At 37.9% G+C, this 19,208-nt stretch overlaps 1 protein-coding gene across 1 annotated transcript in view; it reads right to left on the bottom strand.

Annotated features, from left to right (window-relative positions):
- Positions 1-19,208, bottom strand: part of Vta1 (vesicle trafficking 1) — a 49,916-nt gene that overhangs the window by 25,460 nt on the left and 5,248 nt on the right. Inside the window, exon 2 of the mRNA XM_027401969.2 lies at positions 2,258-2,352. Within this exon, the coding sequence (XP_027257770.1) occupies positions 2,258-2,352 (95 nt within the window). The remainder of the gene's footprint in view (positions 1-2,257; positions 2,353-19,208) is intronic.

The following is a 19,208-nucleotide window of genomic DNA, read 5'->3' as shown; positions in this document are numbered from 1 at the left end:
AGCCCAAGTCAACACAACTTACAATTATGCAGATTTCAGTTTTCATATCCCTCCATTACACATACAGCAATTTGAAATATTTTGAAACTAAAGCAGTTCCTGTTTTGCTTGTCTAAGACCATTAAACTGAAATAAAGTTATTTTCAGGAACATCAGATTTAGGCAGCCATATTACTAAAATTGCTTTTATTAGAGGCTGGCTGGAAAGACAGCTCAGGGGTTAGGAGCACTTGTTGCTCTTGCAGAGGACATGGGTTCAGTACCCAGCACCCACCCAGTGACTTACAGAAATCTTGTCTCTCAAGTAACAGGGGGATCTGATGCCTCTTCTGGCTTCCGCAGGCACTGCACACATGGAGAACACATCCATACATGCAGACACACACACACACACACACACACACACACACACACACACACACACACACACACACACACACACACTCAGGATTGCCTAAAAGTCAGCTAAAGTAAAAACTCTAACAATTAAAACAATAATTTAATCTCCAGAAGAGATATATGTAATGTTGGAATTTAAGGTAATTTTGCCTAACCTTATTCTGAATAACAGCAGAAACCTACCCAAATTCCCATATACAACAATTTACCCTGTTAACCTGAGAACTGAATTATAAAAACAGATTTAGTCCTAAAAAAAATTGGTGAAAATATGTTACTTCATCTTATGATCAGGAAAAAAAATCTGATAAAATCATGGCATATCTTAATGCTTTAATGCATAATGGAAACACTGTGTCATAGAGATATGCACTCAAGTGAATGTATTTCCCTCACTTGTCGTGATTGTATGCATTGCAAAGAACCGAGTTCTGCATAGGCTGAAGCTTTTTATCTTGGCTGTTATTACTAGTGTGAAAGAAACACAATCTGTATACTTGTCTGAAAGGTGGAACTTTCCAAAATCACTGTAATGTGTGAAAGTTACTGCTCACCTTCCATAGCAGCATCTCATGCAATAGCACTCTAGTTCCTCTAACTCACCAGATATCCCCAGAAGCAACATTAGAAATAAGGGACTTCGGGTCAGTAGACAGCGACAGCAAGTCACAGAGGACACTTTATTTATGGCTGCCAATTACAACTAGGCTGTAAGTTCTGCATTGGACTGGCCCTTTGATCTCAATAGTAACTTTGGGATAATAAAGCAAAACAATGAAAACTTTAAAAGGTTCTGGGATAACAGAAATTGTTTAATTTTAGTATGGATTACTTTTGTTTCTTATAATGCAGGTGATCCAATTTAAAAAATACCTAAACAGACAGAAAGTAAGCACACAGCTGTCAAAGGAACACTTGGAGTGGTTGGATGACTGTGTCACTGTCTGCCTTTCTTAGAGATAAAGTGGTGGTCTAGCTTGCTTTTCTGTTGTGCTAAAAACCAAAAGTAATTTAAGGAAGGAAAGGGTTTATTTGGTTTACACTTCCAGGTCACAATCCATCATTAAGGGAAGTCATGGCAGGAATTCAAGGCAGAAACTATGAAAGAATGTTGCTTACTGGCTTATTCTCTGACTCTCTTAGCTAGTTTTCTTATATAGATCATACCCACCTGACTAAGGATAGTATTACCACCATTTCTCATAGACATGCCAACAAGTCAATTTGGTCAACTGAATTTCCCTCTTTCCTGTGATTGCACCAGGTGACAATACAAATGAACCGTGACACCAGGATAGCAGGGCACAGGAGTCACTGAGTGGACCCTGATTACTAAGACTAATAGTTGACATTACAGTCTTTATTCAATTACACCTAATTCAAACAACTCAACTCTCTGTCAGTCTATTTGCACAACAGCCTATAACGTTCTTCCATGGTGAAGAGGTAGCTATTTTCTTACCCACCTCCAGCCATCCAGGAGAGGAGTGTGCCTTGCCATGAAGAGGATAAGCAATTAGTAACACCTCCTTGATGATTCCTTTCACTAAATAGCCCATTTTATTCCAGTAAGAGCTTTTTAAGAATTCTTCAATCAACAATCCATATGACTATGTGAATGAAGGCAAGAAAGGATGAGCAGAAAGCCATCTACAATAATGCAATGATAATTGAGCCTACTTTACGCTTGAAACACCCCTGAATATAGTGTTAAAATTCCTCATTTTTCTTCAGGTATAATGGCATTACTAAGTGTTGTGAAGGGAAGAATGGAAATGACAGAAAACGCATGCACAAACACACAAAAGGAAATGCCATATACAACAGCCAGATAGTAAGTTATTAGTGTTTAACTTACCGCTTCTAACTGATCCATTAGCTTTGATAAAAATTTACGACACTCTGGAGTTTTACTGTCAATCTTCATTCCAGTTTGCATAGCATATAAACGACCTACACAGAAAAGAAAATTATGTTGGTTTTAAATTTCTATATATTTAAAAAACACCCATCAGTTACTTAATTGCATCCATGGCTAAGCAATTTATAGCACCCATTCATGAGGATAGATTCCATTTGCTAGGATAAAACTGTATGGCATGCAGACCTGGGGAGGGGGAACAGCTTTGGTCTTTGGTAAAATGTCTACAACTTTCTGATCACCCTTAGCTGCTCTAAAATCTGGTAATTTCCTTCTTCCATGACATCGACCTCATGGTCCTAATGTCTGGGCTTCCACAGTTGCTGCTCTTGAGGTAAGCTCTGCTGACTGGATACCAGGAATGTGTGCTTATTGCAGGCTCCCCCAGCTCCCAAAGGCTCAAGAGCCTTTGCACCATATCTTGAGTAGAATGATACCTAGTCATTCTGCTAAGCATACAAACTAGGAACCACCAATCTTGCTTCCATCAAGTGGTTTGTGAATGGTCTTATTCTTCACAACCTTGGAACTTACCAGCTGAGCATGTCTTCTACATGCCTTTTCTAAAACACCCAGAAAGTTGAGGAATATCTGTCAGTTCTCTAAACAAGGTTTCACATTCCTGAGTGTTCTTGTCTCATGCTTACCCTGTTGAGACATGCCAACAACACTGCTTTCTTGGCTCTAGGCTTCCCTTGGTCTACCTTCCTGGCTTTTTTAAATGGCATTTTATGAGACAGGAAGCAGTTGAACTTTTACACTTAAACTTTTTCTTTTAGGTGAATGAATATTTAAAATAATTTTACTTAGTAAGAAATTTAGAATTTTATATATCTAAAATAAAATTAGATTTATTCTGGGTTTTACCACAAAAATCTCACCTAAACAATGTAAGAAAACCACTATGCTAACATAGTTTTACAAGTAAGGCCTTCTTTTGCTGTCATGTTAAAAACAAATCAAAAACTAGGTAGGCCCTTTGTTGTCAAAAGGATGTATTGTTGAGTCAAAGCATTAAAAGACAAGACAGGACAAGACAAAATACATCCCATGCAAAGAGTGCCTGCCAAGTGCTAGATTAGAGGTGCTGATGGACAACTTGGGCTAGGATGGTGCCAAGAGAGGCTTGAGCTGAAGTTTACTGGGAGAACTGCTCCAGTCATTTCAATGCATTCTCATCCTCTAAATAAATACACTTCTTTTAAAAAACTAATAAAAGCATTTGAGATAAGGCTAATGTTGAAGACCTCTTTTACAAACAGCCCTGCTTCAACACTTTTCCACTGCTGAGAACTAGAAATGTTTACGGTGGTGACTTTACAGGATGAACATACACATGATGTTTGTAATTCTCCCTTCTACAAACACGAGATGTCCTGGAGGTGGCAGCACTAGTGCTTCACAGTACACATGGGTTTTTCTAGAAAATGCACACTAGGGCAATTCTCAAATTTCACTGTTGTAATTGGTCTTGTGTTATGGCACCTCCTAGTGGACATATGTACAAGTTGGGTTAGGGGGAACCAAGAGGCAGCATTCCCTAGTGCCATTTTTGAGAGCTACTTTAAAGTGTGCTTTAAAAAGAATACCTCTATATAATTTCTTCTGTAACTATAATCTATGCAAGATCCTGTTATCTGTTAAACTCACAAAAGCTGATATTAAACACAAACTGTGTCAATCTGGGGACAGAAAGTAGCATCTTGTATTTCCTAATGACATTATCTATTTCCTAGATATCTCAGTACTCTACTTTGTGAATTAGGACTGTTACCAAAATTAAAATCTTCTACCAAACTGGCTTTCTATTTAAGACATGGGTTTGAAGAACTATTGTTTTTGGTTTTCTGGAGAGTGGGGAGGGATTAAACCTGGTGTATCCTGTTAGATGAACACAAACTCAATGAACTGTAATCCCAGTCTGTTGTTCTTTACTTGAGGTCACATAGAGTTCTTTCTCACCCAGTAAACACCCCCTCTGTCAGACATATTCTTTAGTAACTTGTCCAGGACTTTATCTAGGAAGACTACACTAGTTAGTATTCACCCACTCTGACCCCTATAAAAGTATGGTTGAACATCCTCTTCTTGTCTAACCACTTCTACTTCTTTTCAGGCCAAGCTTCAGTCTATTTTAGACAGCTCTTTCGCTCTTGAACTTGAAAGGATTCTGACCACTTCTTTGATGAGCTATCTATGTCTTCTTCCAGGTTTGGTTACATTTCAGTCCATGACACAAGCACTTCAGATAGAAATATGTTAGCTGCAAACACTATGGACACTTTTTAAATTTTGGATAAGACACTCACATTTGTGACATTTCTTCACCAAATGAGCCAAAGCTTGGGAATTTTCTTCTATCTACAGATATTTAAATTCTAGATGTTTTCTTCTGGTCTTCTTATGGCCTAATTTTCCAAATTTAACTGTCTTTAGTAAAGTCTCCTTACAACCATCTCTTCCTTGCCATCTTTTCCTACTACTGCTCAGTAACTCAGCTCCAGGATTCACCTTGGATTATATATACAACTTTCATGATGCACTCTTTGCTAGCTCTGAAACAACATGAGCTTGAGGTAATTTCATAGAGATATACACTGACATGTGTACTGCTAACAAGTCTTTCTTTTAAACAAGGGAGCAAATCCTTATTTTACTTAGGTTATTAGTTTGGATTTTCTGTAATGAGCATGTGAATCTAAATCCAATGAAAATACAGTGACAAGCTTATTGACCTCTAAATGTTATGTGTTCTGCTCACACACTGCCATTTCACAAGTGAATTACACCACAGCAAGTTAATGTACAGCCTAAGTAAGTCTATCAAGCACATCTCTGTGAATGCAATAGCCTGTCCTCCTAACATTAACTATATGTACAATTCCAGGCTTCCAGTTCATGGGTACCTTTCCATTTTAAATTATAACATGTCTCCTTTCAGCTATGTCTGTAACCTGATTTAATTTTATGATGTATTTTCCTTTAAAAATTTAAGCTAAGAGTATTGCTATGAATCCTGGGCTGACCTGGGACTCACTATGTAATCTAATGCTAGCTTTAAGCTTGCAGGCATCTGCTGTGGGCAGCCCGCACAACCCCCCCCCCCCCCCACACACACAACTGCTCGGGCTAGACAGCTGTGTCACCATGCCTGTTGTGGTGCCTTGAATGAGAATGCCCCCATAGGCTCAAATATTTTAATATGTGGTCCTTAGTTGGTGGAAAGTTTGGAAAGGATTAAGAGGTGTGGCCTTAAAACAGTCCTGTACAATAGAGAAACTTCTGGAGGCATCACCATCCCTGACTTTAAGCTCTATTACAGAGCTATAGTCCTGAAAACAGCTTGGTATTGGCACAAAAATAGACAGGTAGACAAATGGAATAGAGTTGAAAACCCCGATATTAACCCACACATATACGAACACCTGATTTTTGACAAACAATACAAATATATACGATGGAACAAAGAGAACATCTTCAACAAATGGTGCTGGAGTAACTGGATGCAGACATGTATAAGACTACAGATAGACCCAAGCCTTTTGCCCTGTACAAAACTTAAGTCAAAATGGTTCAAAGACCTCAACATAAACCCAGCCACACTGAACCTATTAGAAGATAAAGTGGGAAATACCCTTGAATTAATTGGTACAGGAGACTGCTTCCTGAACATAATACCAGTAGCACAGACACTGAGATCAACAATTATTAAATGAGACCTCCTGAAACTGAGAAGCTTCTGTAAGGCAAAGGACACAGTCAGCAAGACAAAATGACAGCCCACAGACTGGGAAAAGATATTCAACAACCCCACATCTGACAGAGGGCTGATCTCCAAAATATACAAAGAACTCAAGCAGCTAGTCTCCAAAACACCAAACAATCCAATTAAAAAATGGGGTGCAGAACTAAATAGACAATTCTCAATAAAGGAATCTAAAATGGCTGAAAGACACATAAGAAAGTGCTCAACATCCTTAGTCATCAGGGAAATGCAAATCAAAACAGCTCTGAGATACCATCTTATTCCTGTCAGAATGGCTAAAATAAAAAACACCAATGACAGTTTATGCTGGAGAGGATGTGGAGAAAGAGGAACACTCCTCCACTGCTGGTGGGAGTGCCAACTTGTACAGTCACTTTGGAAATCAGTATGGGGACTCCTCAAGAAAATGGGAATCAGTCTACCACAAGATCCAGCAATTCCACTCCTAGGCAAATACTCAAAAGAAGCACATTCATACAACAAAGACATCTGTTCAACGATGTTCATAGCAGCACTATTTGTAATAGCCAGAAACTAGAAGCAGCCTAGATGCCTCTCAACCAAAGAATGGATAGAGAAATTGTGGTACATTTACACAATGGAGTACTACTCAGCAGAAAAAAACAATGGACTCTTGAAATTTGCAGGAAAATGGATGGAACTCGAAGAAACCATTCTGAGAGAGGTAACCCAATCACAAAAAGACAAACATGATATGTACTCACTAATATGTGGATTTTAGACATAGAGTAAGGGATTACCATCCTACAATACACACTGCCAGAGAAACTAGTAAACAAGGAAGATCCTAAAAGAGACAAACTTTGTCCCCTGGAGAAGGGGAAAGGGTCACCATCGCCTGAGCAAATTGAGAACATGGGAAGAGGGGGAAGGAAGCTACGAGAGTGAGAAGGGAAGAAAAGGAAGGATGCAGAGGTCATGAGGAAGCAGGTTGAGTCAGGTGTAGATTAGAAGAAAGGACACATGACAGGTAGGATTTTAGTTGGGGAGGTGGTAGGGGAGGGAAGGAGGGAGAAGGGAACTGGGATCGTCATGTAGTTCAATCTTGTTTGTAATTCAAATATATAAAAAATAAAACACTAAAAAAAAAAACTAAAAAAAAAAGAAAGAAACAGAAAAAAAAACAAAAAACAAAAAACCAAAACAAAACAAAAAAAAAGAGGTTGTTGTTCCTTGTTGAAGGAAGTATGCCACTGGGGGCAGGCTTTGAGGTTTCAAAAGCCAACATCATTCCCAGTTTTTCTCTCTGCCTCCAAGTTGTTGATAAGATGTAACCTCTCAGCTACTGTTTAATTACCATGCCTACCTATTTGCTGCACCCACCACCACCATGATGGTCATGATTCACCTTCTGAAACTGTTAAGTAAGCTCCCAATTAAATGCTTTTCTTTTTTTTTTAAATAAGTTCTTGGTCATGGTGTCTCTTCACAGTAATAGAACAGTAACTCTGATACCTGTCTACAATATATTTTTCAATGTGGCCATTCTCTGTGACTATACTTTTACCTGTAAATCTTTTTACTATAGCTCTCTGGAAAAAGCATACTTGGATATATATTTAACTACCCCCTTTCTCTATGTCTGCATCTAAGCAGCACAGGCTCCTGGCAAGCTGTCATTATTATAAATATAATTATTAAACTCAAATAAACTTATTAACACTTTACCAAAGTGCCAAGTTTTATTTTAAACATACTTTAATCTCTTTAAAACAAACGTATCTATAAATATACACAAAAATTAGCACACATTAATTACTATGGAGACACTCAACCCTATAACATGATAATGTGATACAACATAATACTGACAGTTTCATTTCTGTATTCCTTTTCTTATCTTCTCTCATAGTAATGGACAGTGGAAATTATGTTAGGTCTAACATTCAAGGAGAACAGATAGCTACCTAGTAGACCAACTAGGGGGACAAGTGGCTATTGAACATAGTTACAAGCCCAGGCAGAGAAGGAGTGAGGTTGATTCCTAGATTTACCTTGTCTTCTATAACAGCCTCAGGGCTGTTAGAAAATTAATTTATTAGAAAATTAAATCAGCACTTTCTTGCTACCATATGTGGTTTATTGTCTGGTGAAAGACCTCAGCCCCTTATTAGTTTACTTGGCTTCTGTTGTTTAAAATACAGAGAAATGTGTATCTATTTCCTCTGAAGCAAAGATAAAATTGTTTATATGTCAGTGTAGCCACAACCACTTATTCTTTTTCTACAGGAACACTTAAAATACAGTGCAATAATGTTTATGGACATGACCTAAACTTTGTCCCCTTCATCTGTACATATATTAATCTGTATTATAAAGGCATTATTATATACTAAGATCTTTAGCTTACGAACTAGATCTCAGATTCTGATTTGACATTTCTGTAGTGGTTATGTGTTGTGGGATATATGATTACACTGTGAACTCCGAGTTTGCCTCTGTTTATGTTGATTAAATAAAATCAATCTTGGGCCAGGAGGTGGAACCAGCAACTACTCTGATAGAAAGCAATCATAGAGAGTCCATAATAGACAGTGGGGGCACACACACACACACAGAGAGAGAGAGAGAGAGAGAGAGAGAGAGAGAGAGAGAGAGAGAGAGAGAGAGAGAGAGAGAGAGAGAGAGAGAGACAGAGACAGAGACAGAGAGAGAGACAGAGAGAGAGAGAGAGAGAGAGAGAGAGAGGGAGGGAGGGGAAGGGAGAGAGGGAGGGAGGGATTAGTAGGGAGGGAGGGAATAGTAGGAAGGGACTCAAGTGTGGTGGTCCTTTTGGTTTGGAGATGTAGGAGATACTCTTTTTCTGAGACAGCAGTATAGAGGAAAGAAAGATCAGTTGATTGCTGCTCAACTTCTCTGAGGTAGCAGGTTTTCACCCCAGTTTCAGACTCCCAAGTCTTTACTGGTAAATAGAATGATAGAGATTTAGTGGTGGCAGCAGGAGGTGGATGGGGAGGGGGAGATGTATAAGTCCTACTGGGCTGCTGTATGAGAAGCCAGCTTGGGGGAGCCACAGTTCCTGGCTGAAACAATAGTAGATTCTGGTACAACCAGAGTGTTGGTGATAAAACAGCAGTTATGTGGCTTACAATTTGAAGTTTGGAAAATGTAATAGAAGATATATCCTCTAATACTAATTAAAATAAGATCTTAAATCTCTTTATGAAAATTAGAAAATACCTTTTGCCATATAGATGGAAAAAAGGATCACTTTCACACAGAGCTGTCTGAGACAAATAACTCACTGTAGAAACAGATATTTGATGAAAATTAATATGTAACACAGAAAACATCTATTAAGATAGGACAAATGTATTTATAGCTAAAGTTGCCTATAAGAAAATATTTATATTAGAATTTCTTTTAGGAGTGGGACGGGTAGTTTTCAATTTTCTGAGATTATAATATAATTACAGCATTTTCCCACTTCCATGTACACCTCCGCCCAAGTTCTTTTTTCAAATTCATGGTCTCTTTTTGTTTGTTTTTATGAATAAATATTATTTGATGATGAGTAATGAGGTATGTTTGCAAAAGGATTAAGTACTTTCCAATCCAAGTTTAATTTACTGTGAGGCATTCAGGAGACAAACATTCACTAATCATGAAGGTATGCATTATTCAAAGTTCCACAAGCTCTGAAAATAAATGTTCTAACAGATCTTGCTTATCCAAGAGAAATGTAAAAATGTCTAACATGTAAAAGTTTACACATGCATGTAAAGAATAAGGTTGTATTATATTAAAAGAACACAACATTGAAATACTATGATATACATCAATGTTTAAAAATTAAATTTATTTCAAAAGATAGAATTTAAAATACTATACTATCTTAAGTATGTTATATATAAATAAATGCCTGCTATATGGTCTGCATTATACTTTGTGGAGCAACTTCTAAGTCAAACACTGAAACCACACTGCAGGTTTTATATCAGGTACATCTTACTACTTTCCAAAGTAAAACAACAATAACAATCTCCTCTCCTGCCAATACACACACAGTCTGACCACAAATCAAATCAAAACAAAACAAAGAACAAGGAAGGGAAAATAAATGAATGTCTACTAAAGGGTATGCATTCATCCTTCATCAAACTAGCTTTTTGGAGCTCCTGTCATGAAACTGTTAGTATTCAGGCATTTGTACTGGCCTGTCTTTGGGGTTCTGACAGGATACGCCTTCTGCTGCAGTCACTAAGAGCACCTCTTGTGCACATTCACTATGCTCCCTTTTAAAAGGGCCCTGCCCACCTCCCATTTCTCTCTTTCTTTATCCCCCACCCCCTTTTTGGCCCTCTTTCCTCTCTCCTGCTGCTCCTATCTTCAGAGGCTGGTCTCCATCCCTCCCCTTTCCCCCTTTTATGATCCCTTTCCCTACTAAAAACCCCCTCTACTTGGACCCTTTCGAATGATGTCTTTCCCTCAAGCACTGCTTTTCTTTTTTTTGCTTAGACACTTGTGTTTTATTTTTTATTCACTTATTTTTTGCAGATTTTTTTATTTGAATTAGAAATAAGATTGTTTTACATGTCAGTCCCAGTTCCCTATCCCTCCCCTCCTCCCCTACCACCCCTGCCCCCAACTAAAACCTTACCTATCACATATCCGTTCTGCTCCCCAGGGAGGGTAAGGCCTTCCATAGGGGATCACCAGAGTCTATCATATCCTTTGGGATAGGGCCTAGGCCCACCCCCATGTGTCTTCGCTCAGGTTTGGATCCACCAAGAATGGCATTTTGCCGGTTCAGGAGGCACCTTGATGGTTCCACAGAACCTGGACAGCGCAGTCAAACAGCCAGCTACTCCAGGACTTGGCTTGCACCCCAGCTTTCCCAGGTTCCCCAAAGATGAATGATGCCCCTCAGGTCAGCAGGAAGTAGTCTTGAGAACTGGGCATCTTCATCCCCACCTCACCTGCTGTCCTTTCTACCTCCTCCTTTATTTATTATATAAAAAAAGGGAGGAATGATAGTATTCAGGCATCTGTACTGGCCTGTCCTTGGGGTTCTGACAGGATATGCCCTCAGCTGCAGCCACTAAGAGCACCACCTGTACACATTCACTATGTTCCCTTTTAAAAGGGCCCTGCCCCCTCCCATCCTCCTCTCTCTTTCTCTCCCTCTCTCCCCTCCTCTTTCCGCTCTCTTCTTTCCTGCTGCTCCTGTCCCAGGAGGCCAGTCTCGCCCCTCTCTTTTCTCCTTTTTATGATCCCTTTCCTTAATAAAAAAACCCCTCTGCTTGAACCCTGTTGAATGACTGGCGTCTTTCTCTCTTGAGAACTGTTTTTCTTAAATTACAACTACTTTAAGAAAAAGTTACTCGTAATTCCTACTAAAAGATGTAATGAAAATTGACCTATGAATTAATATATCTAGGTTTTAATATCTACAAAATCAGGCTCTTTCATGCATATTCTCCAAGGGTTATTTTATCCATGCTCCCCAAAGAGCTAGAAACAAAAATGGTGACAAACAATGGTGGAAAACAAAAGAACAAAAGCCCAAAGGGATCCAATGAACCACTAATACCTTGAATTTTGGCCAGACTTTTCCAAAGTGTCCTATGTCCAAGCAGAAATTACTAACCATGTTGGTATGAAAATGTGATACATAAAGCAATAAGCCAACAGTTCAAGCAGATCAAGCAATGATAAAATTATGGAAATATAAGATGACAGTCAAATACTTGGAAACTAATATGAAAGTATTTACAGAAAAGTGAGTAAAACAAAAAAGAGAAATGTACACAAAGGGACCCATATGTAATGCCTAGAAATAATTATCCAAAGTGAAAATTCACTTGATATGATTAATAGTACAGCATAAACATTAAAAAGAAGCGAGCCTCAGAAATAGTAATGGAAACCACCCAAAATATAACTGGGAGAAGCAATCTTAAGAAAAACAAACAACTTAAAAACCAGCTTCTAGAGGTCCAGGGAAATGTCAAGTGTTTAGCTTACATGTGACTAGATTCCCAAATGAAGGGAACTAGCCAGAAAGGTGTCAAAAACAGGGTAAAGGAAAAAAAAAAAAAAAAAACCAAACCTGTCAAACCCAGTGGACAGCAAGTGCAAGTTCATCTTTCAAAAAGAAAGCCCAAGATAAAAGCCCATTTCTTCAGAGCAGAGACTGAGTTGTCAGCATCAAATTCAGTAAGAAGTGATAGAGCTCTGGGAGAGAAAGACAACTTCAGATTTAAGGCTTAGGCTACAAGGGAAGAAAAATTATGAAAATAATACATATGTGGTTAAATATATGAGAAATTAGTTTCTTTATAAAAAATTTAAAACATAATAGTTAAGTAAAAATGTATTATAGGCTATATGACATATGGATAAACAAATACAATACATACCAGCTATAAGCAAAGGGCAGGAAAAAACATTAAATACTTTATGTGTGAAGTTTTATATCCTATGACAGCAGATCCTGATACCTAATGCAAACTTTATCATAATAACTAATAAACAGATATTAAATATTAATCTACACTCAAACACACACACACTCATGCGAGTAAAAACATAAGACTCAAGAATATACCGTCTTCAAGACCTCAGTGAACTGGAGTAAAATAACTTAAAAATAACTAACATTAGATGAATATTCACCAAGAGTCATGTACTTACATAATCATTTAAAAGTGGCAAAATCAAATTAAATTTACCACAAAAATAGTGAAGCTGATGTCACTTTGTCCCAAGATTACTAATAAAGTGCATATTTCCTTTCATCTGATTCTCAAAGGTACTAAAACCATATGTCAGAGAAAAGAGAGACTCGTAAACACAAGGTGCTGAGAGAACTGGAAAGTCCCATGCAACAGTGTCAATCAGGATCTTTATGTCTCTCACAAATCAACTGAAAATGGATCCAAATCCCTAATTAAAAACTTGAAATCACAGGGGAAACACTTCACATCAGAGACATAGGCAAAGACTTTTGGAATAGGATTCAAAACAGCTTAGGGAATAATACCAAGAATTGACAAATGTAATTACATAAAATTACAGAGACTGTGCACAGCAATGCAAACAATTACCAAGGAATAGACAATCTGCTAAGCATGAGAAAATCTTTGCCATCTATATATCCAGGGAATTAATTAATAGGATATATAGATCATTAAAATATACAACAAAAGAATAATCCAAGAAATAAATGAACAAATATGTATTATTCAAAATAAGCCAAAGAGTCAATGAATACATGGAAAAAATGTCAACATTAAGGAAATGTAAATCCAAACTACACTGAGATTTCATCTTATCTCAATCAGATGGCTAAAATCAAACCAAACAAATGCTGGTATGTGTGGGACTCCTAGCAGTGGGATCAGGGCCTTTCCCTAATGCTTGAGCTGGCTTTTGGAACCTATTCACTATACTGGTTGCCTCATCCAGCCTTAATACAAAGGGAGGAGCTTAGTCTTATCTCAACTTGACATGCCATGCTTTGTTGACACCCACAGGAGGCCTGACCCTTTCAGAAATAGAGGAGGAGTGGATGGGGGCTGGGGAGGGGGGCAAAGGGGAGGCAGGAGAAGGAAACAGGAGGAAAGAATGGAAGGGAAACTTTGGTTGGTATGTAAAATACATGAGAAAAATGTAAACTAGTATAACCACCATAAAAATCAGGATGGAGCTTCCTCAAAAACCAGAGCTACCATGTGATCTACCTACACCGTTCTCAAGTATGCTCTTAAAGGAACAAGGCCAGCTTACTACAGAAACCTGTATATCCATGTGTACTGAAACACTATTTACAGTAGGCAAGTTATATAACCAACATGCCAGTGAAGCAAGCCAACTCAGAAAGGCAAATATCACATTTTCTCTCATCTGTGGAAGCCAGGGTGAAAATTGGAAATATGACATTAAAGTAAAAGGAGACTACTGTGAAAGAGAAAGGAGATGAGGGAGAGGAGGTAAGAAAGGTAATGGGAAAAGCACTATCAAGTATGTTATGTATGCAAATGTCACAACAAAGCCCATTACTAATACAACATTAAAAATAAACTAAATTTCACAAAGTAAAGCATATTTGCCCAAGGTCATGTAACCAAGTAACAGGTTAGTCTCTCACTTAGGTACAGCCTAGCTTGAGTTGCCTAACCTTGTATCTCTCAAGCTCTCATTGCATGAATGTACACAGCATTGCATGTGTTATGCATATGTAAACACAAATTATATATACTAGCATATCATATATACTTCTTCATACTTCCTTTTTACAGTATGTTGTGGACACTTTCTGTAATAATAGTAATTATCACTTCCACAGTGACATAACATTTTATTATATCAGCCCACCATAGAGGATTTGAACTTATCCATGTTAGCTTTACACTTTCAGCATATCATAAAAAAATCACTGCTAAAAATAGATTTATGTTGGGTATTTTATACTACTCCATACTCCTTTTTGCCCACTTTACTCCACTAGATTACCATGGTAAAAAAAATGTATTATTTATTCTCTTCACATAGTGACTAATTTGTTATAAATAAGATCCTAACCTTGTAAGAATCCTTGATATAATCATGGATCATCATCATCATGATTGGCATAGTCATGCATTTTCCCCTCAAAAGAACTGAGGCCTAAAAAGCTCAGGTGGCAAGTTACAGAAGATGGGTGTGAATTTGCACATGACTTTACATTTTAGTCACTTCAGGCAAATGCTACCCTGTAATGAGTGTCAGTGGGAAGCCACGTGATTCTTTATTCTTTTGTATGTATTTCAAATTGTCTAAAATAAACATGCATTATTTTAACTAATGTTTCTCAAAGATGACAGAGCAATACTATATTGCTTCAAAAGGGAGCAGGAAAACAGTGTGTGTGTATGTGTGTGTGGGTGCACGTTGAGTGTACGAGCACAGCAAAGAATTGGCCTTCCATTGGAAACAAAACCAAACCAAAAAAACAAACAAAAAAACCAATACTTGTTAAGGCCCAGGATAGAAAAACAAAAGCAATCATACTGCTAATTGAAGATTTTGAGTGAAGCGGAAACTCAACAAACGTATCTATGAAAATCTACCATATATAACCCTGTGCTATTCAAAATGGATGTGGGCTTTCACCTTTGAGCAATCAAATGCAACTATTATGAAACGCAAACCTTATCAAAGAGGATTAAATTATCTGAAATGGCAAAGGAAACGAAAGTCAGGGGGTGCTATTTGGTTGCATAGGCTCCATTCAAGCTGTTACAGTTCTTGTTTTTCTGAAGAGTTTTATTTAAACAAAGGAGAGCATTCAAATGATTATGTTTATAAAACAAAATATAGGTGTTCAGATACTTGCACAAATAAAAGTAATGGAATTCTAATGCATAAAGCAGGAATCGATTATTCTGTGTATTACTGTTAAGCTATCATGTCACAGTACAGTATCCTGAGATGGACTATTATAATAATTAAACAATTAAGACAAAACTATGGTCCTAATTTATCATTTAAGTTCTGAAACCATAAAGACAACAAGATTCTTCCCATTGATTTAAACTTATCTAACTAAAAAGTCCATTTTTCTGTGTGACTAACAACAAATTAATAATAGCCAATATATCTTTAATGCTAATTTCCATGTACTATGTCACATTAGCAAAGAAAACCAGCATTTTTGGTATTTAAGTATTTCTGCTTTTATGTGCTATATCATATCTGACTGAAACAGTTGCATGTATTCACAACTTTCCGAGGAACTACTTAATCTTTCTGTAATCACATAAACAGAGTCTAAAGCATGTGCTTTTATGGTCACTAAAGCCTTTACAATATCACCCCCTAGAGGAGTATTTAAAAGCCAGGTTGGAAAATTGATCTTTCTGAATTTAGCCTATAGCACCAAATCTGGAAGTGTCAAAATTGTTACCATACAGTTTCATTAGTGGGGACTCAAAATATTTTCTGGTTTTTATTAAAGAAAAGGGGGAGTGTAGTCAGACTCTCACTGGGACCACCAATCCACAAATGACACAGAGACTTAATTATTAATTATGAAAGTGAAAAGTTTCTGTACCCTGATAAGCCTCTCTGCCAATGCAACAATCCAAATCAGACCAAATGAAACCAAATTAGAAAAAGCTCATGTTTAAAGGTATACTACTCTGGGATGGCTTCCAGCCCCCCGAGAGAGGTGCCAGGAAAGAGGCTGGAAAGCTATGCATCTGTTTTCTGGGGGCAGTTTAAATACCCTGTGGGAGTAGTCTCCAGCATCTCTGGGGGAGGGGGTCATCATTTGGTGGGCTTTCTGAGATGCAGCAGGATTTGGAAAGAGATAGGGGAGGGGACTTGGGATGGAACTTCCACTAGAACAGTCCAGACTCTTTGGGTATATGGATGCCAGGGACTGGGGCAAAGCTTCCACCATAACAGAAAGATTGACCTTTAGCTTAGGCCTTTTTCCAACTAGCTCTTTTAACTTAAATTAACCCATATTTTAAAATCTATATTGTGCTACGTGGCCCATTACCTCATCTCCAACTGCATGTCCTGCTTCCCCTGTGTCTCGCTGGTGAATTCACCTTTCTTCTTCCTACGGTCCTCTCTGGCCACAAGTCCAGCCTATTCTCATCTGCCTAGCTATGGGCCGCAGCTCTTTATTGTATCAACTGCAGCAATACATCGTCACTATATATATATTATGAGGGAGGAGCTTAAGAGATACAAGTTTAGGAGCAGAGAGCCTAACTTTACTCTTTCTACTTACATTTCTCCCTAAATTATATCTCTTTTTGCTAATTACTTATCACTGACAACTTTTTCATTCAACATTCCTCCTCTCCATCTGTTATTCAAGTGTTGGTTCTACCAACCAGCAATAGAGGACCACAATGGCTGCAAATCAAATGCCCCTAAAGAAAGATTGTTATAAATGCTAAGAGTTACATAAGCTTTAGTTGTCTGTCAATTTCTGTGACAATTGTGTGGCCATCGTTCTCTAAGGACCACTGGTACCTTAAAACTTAGTCAATTCAGTAAATGCTCTTTTTTGGACACCTACTCTTTACCATGAAGCTATCTCTGGTGGTCCAGCACTACCAGGCACAGTAAATGAGTAAAGAAAAGCAAGCCTCCCAAAGCTTACAATCTAGAAGACAGGCAAATGAGCAGGCAGCCAGAGGAAAGAAAATACAAGGACTAAGAAGATGCACCTAAAACTAGGGGCCCAAGGGAACGGCTACCAGGAACAACTGTGACATTCAAGCTGGGACCGTAAGGATCAGAATGCAATGTGTAGTGGGAGAAGAAGAGTCAAGGAGGCAGAGCAGAGGCTGAGAGGCGGAGAGACAAGAAAGTCAGTCAAGCTCATTCAGTTTCATCAGAATTACAAAACATGACTCAAAATCTAGTTAGCAGGCAGCACGCCACTGAAGACACTGCTACTTTCTCTGACTAACATTTGAACTTCCTCACTGCCTATACCTTTTAATCATGTTTGGCTTCTGTTTTCAATGACTTTGTTACAATATGAAATACTCCAACTTACACAAAAGGAAAAATACCAGTCACATACAAACATTCCATTGCCTATGAATATGTATAACATTTTTTTTTTTTTTCCTGAGACAGGGTTTCTCTGTGTACCTTGGCTCTCCGGGAACTTGTTCTGTAGACCATGCTGGCCTTGAACTAACAGAGACCCACCTGCTTCTGCCTTTGGAATGCTGGGATTAAAGGCATGTGACACCACTGCCTGTCACAAGATTGCTTGTCCTGCATTTTTGTATAACTTTTCAGCTTTGAAAATGCACTTTGTAATTTTTGAAAATTATGTAATTTTCTACTATCGAAGACACCATTTTCATAGTATTTATTTGTACATTTGTGATATATTTACACACACACAATTTGTGCTTTGAAATTTTACACCTCTATTTATAGCAAAATTTGTGTAGTATTTGGGTCCCACACATGCTAGGCAAGTATGCTAACATGAGATATTTCTCTAGCACTATTTCTTTTCTTAGACAGGTTCTTATGCAGCCCAGGTTGGCTTTGAACTATTGACCCTCTTGCCTCTATCACCTGAGTACTAGGATTACAAATGTATGCCATGATGCTCAGCAAACTTGAGAATGCAAAGGTCTTCCTGCATTTAACATTATCTACAGGACTAGATCTAGCAGTGTTCAAAATATTTCACAGTGTTTGTTGTTTGTAGGGACTTACACATTTTCTGGTTTTATCAAAGAAAAAAATCTACGTCATACATATTTTAAGCTTCTGCTTAAAGCTCTTACAATATTTGTCATTATTTCATAAACACAACTTTCCCAAAATTGGGGATATATGTATATATCCCCAAAATACCTTCTAAAACTTTGTGCCAAGACACTCAGCTATGTCAGTGAAGATTTTAACACTCATCTGTTCTAAGTTAAATATTTACATTTTTAAAAAAATGGTATTCATTTTAACTTATACTTCTCACTGATTGTCTTAGTTATGGTTACTATAGCTGTGATGAAGCACCATGAACAAATGCAACTTGGTGTGTGTGTGTGTGATTTCACTCTCAGTTCATCACCAAAAGCAGATAGGACAGGAACGAAAACAGGAAGGGATGTAGAGGTCCATTAGGGGAGCTGCTTACTTGCTTGCTCTATGGCTTGTTCAGCTTGCCTTCTTATAGAACCTAGGACCACCTGCCCCAGGATGGCACCACCACAATAGGCTGGGTCCTCCCATATCAACCACTAACCAAGAAAAAAATGTTCTGCAGGCTTGCCTACAGCCAAACCTTATGTAGGCATTTTCTCAATTGAAGGTCCCTCCTCTTAGAGGGCTCTAGTTTGTGCCAAGTTGATATAAAAACTAGGTAGGACACTAATTAAGCTGAATGTTAATAATTAGCACCCTGTCTTTCATTAGTTTGCATTTTTTGTTTGTTTATTCAGAGGAATCTTATGCCTATAAAAATTTGGGCTGGGGATATGGCTCAACAGTAAGGTTCTTGTGCAAGCATGAGGTCCTATGTTCAGATTCCCAGCACCTACCGTCATTCGTATACTTCTTTTAAGTGGGAATGAAAATGATAGAGAAATTGTACTTTCAGTCTTTTTATCTCAGAGAAATGAACAT

This window comes from Cricetulus griseus, chromosome 2 (genome assembly GCF_003668045.3).
Source record: "Cricetulus griseus strain 17A/GY chromosome 2, alternate assembly CriGri-PICRH-1.0, whole genome shotgun sequence".
NCBI classification, from domain to species: Eukaryota; Metazoa; Chordata; class Mammalia; order Rodentia; family Cricetidae; genus Cricetulus; species Cricetulus griseus.
This window is presented reverse-complemented; position numbering and strand designations above follow the sequence as displayed.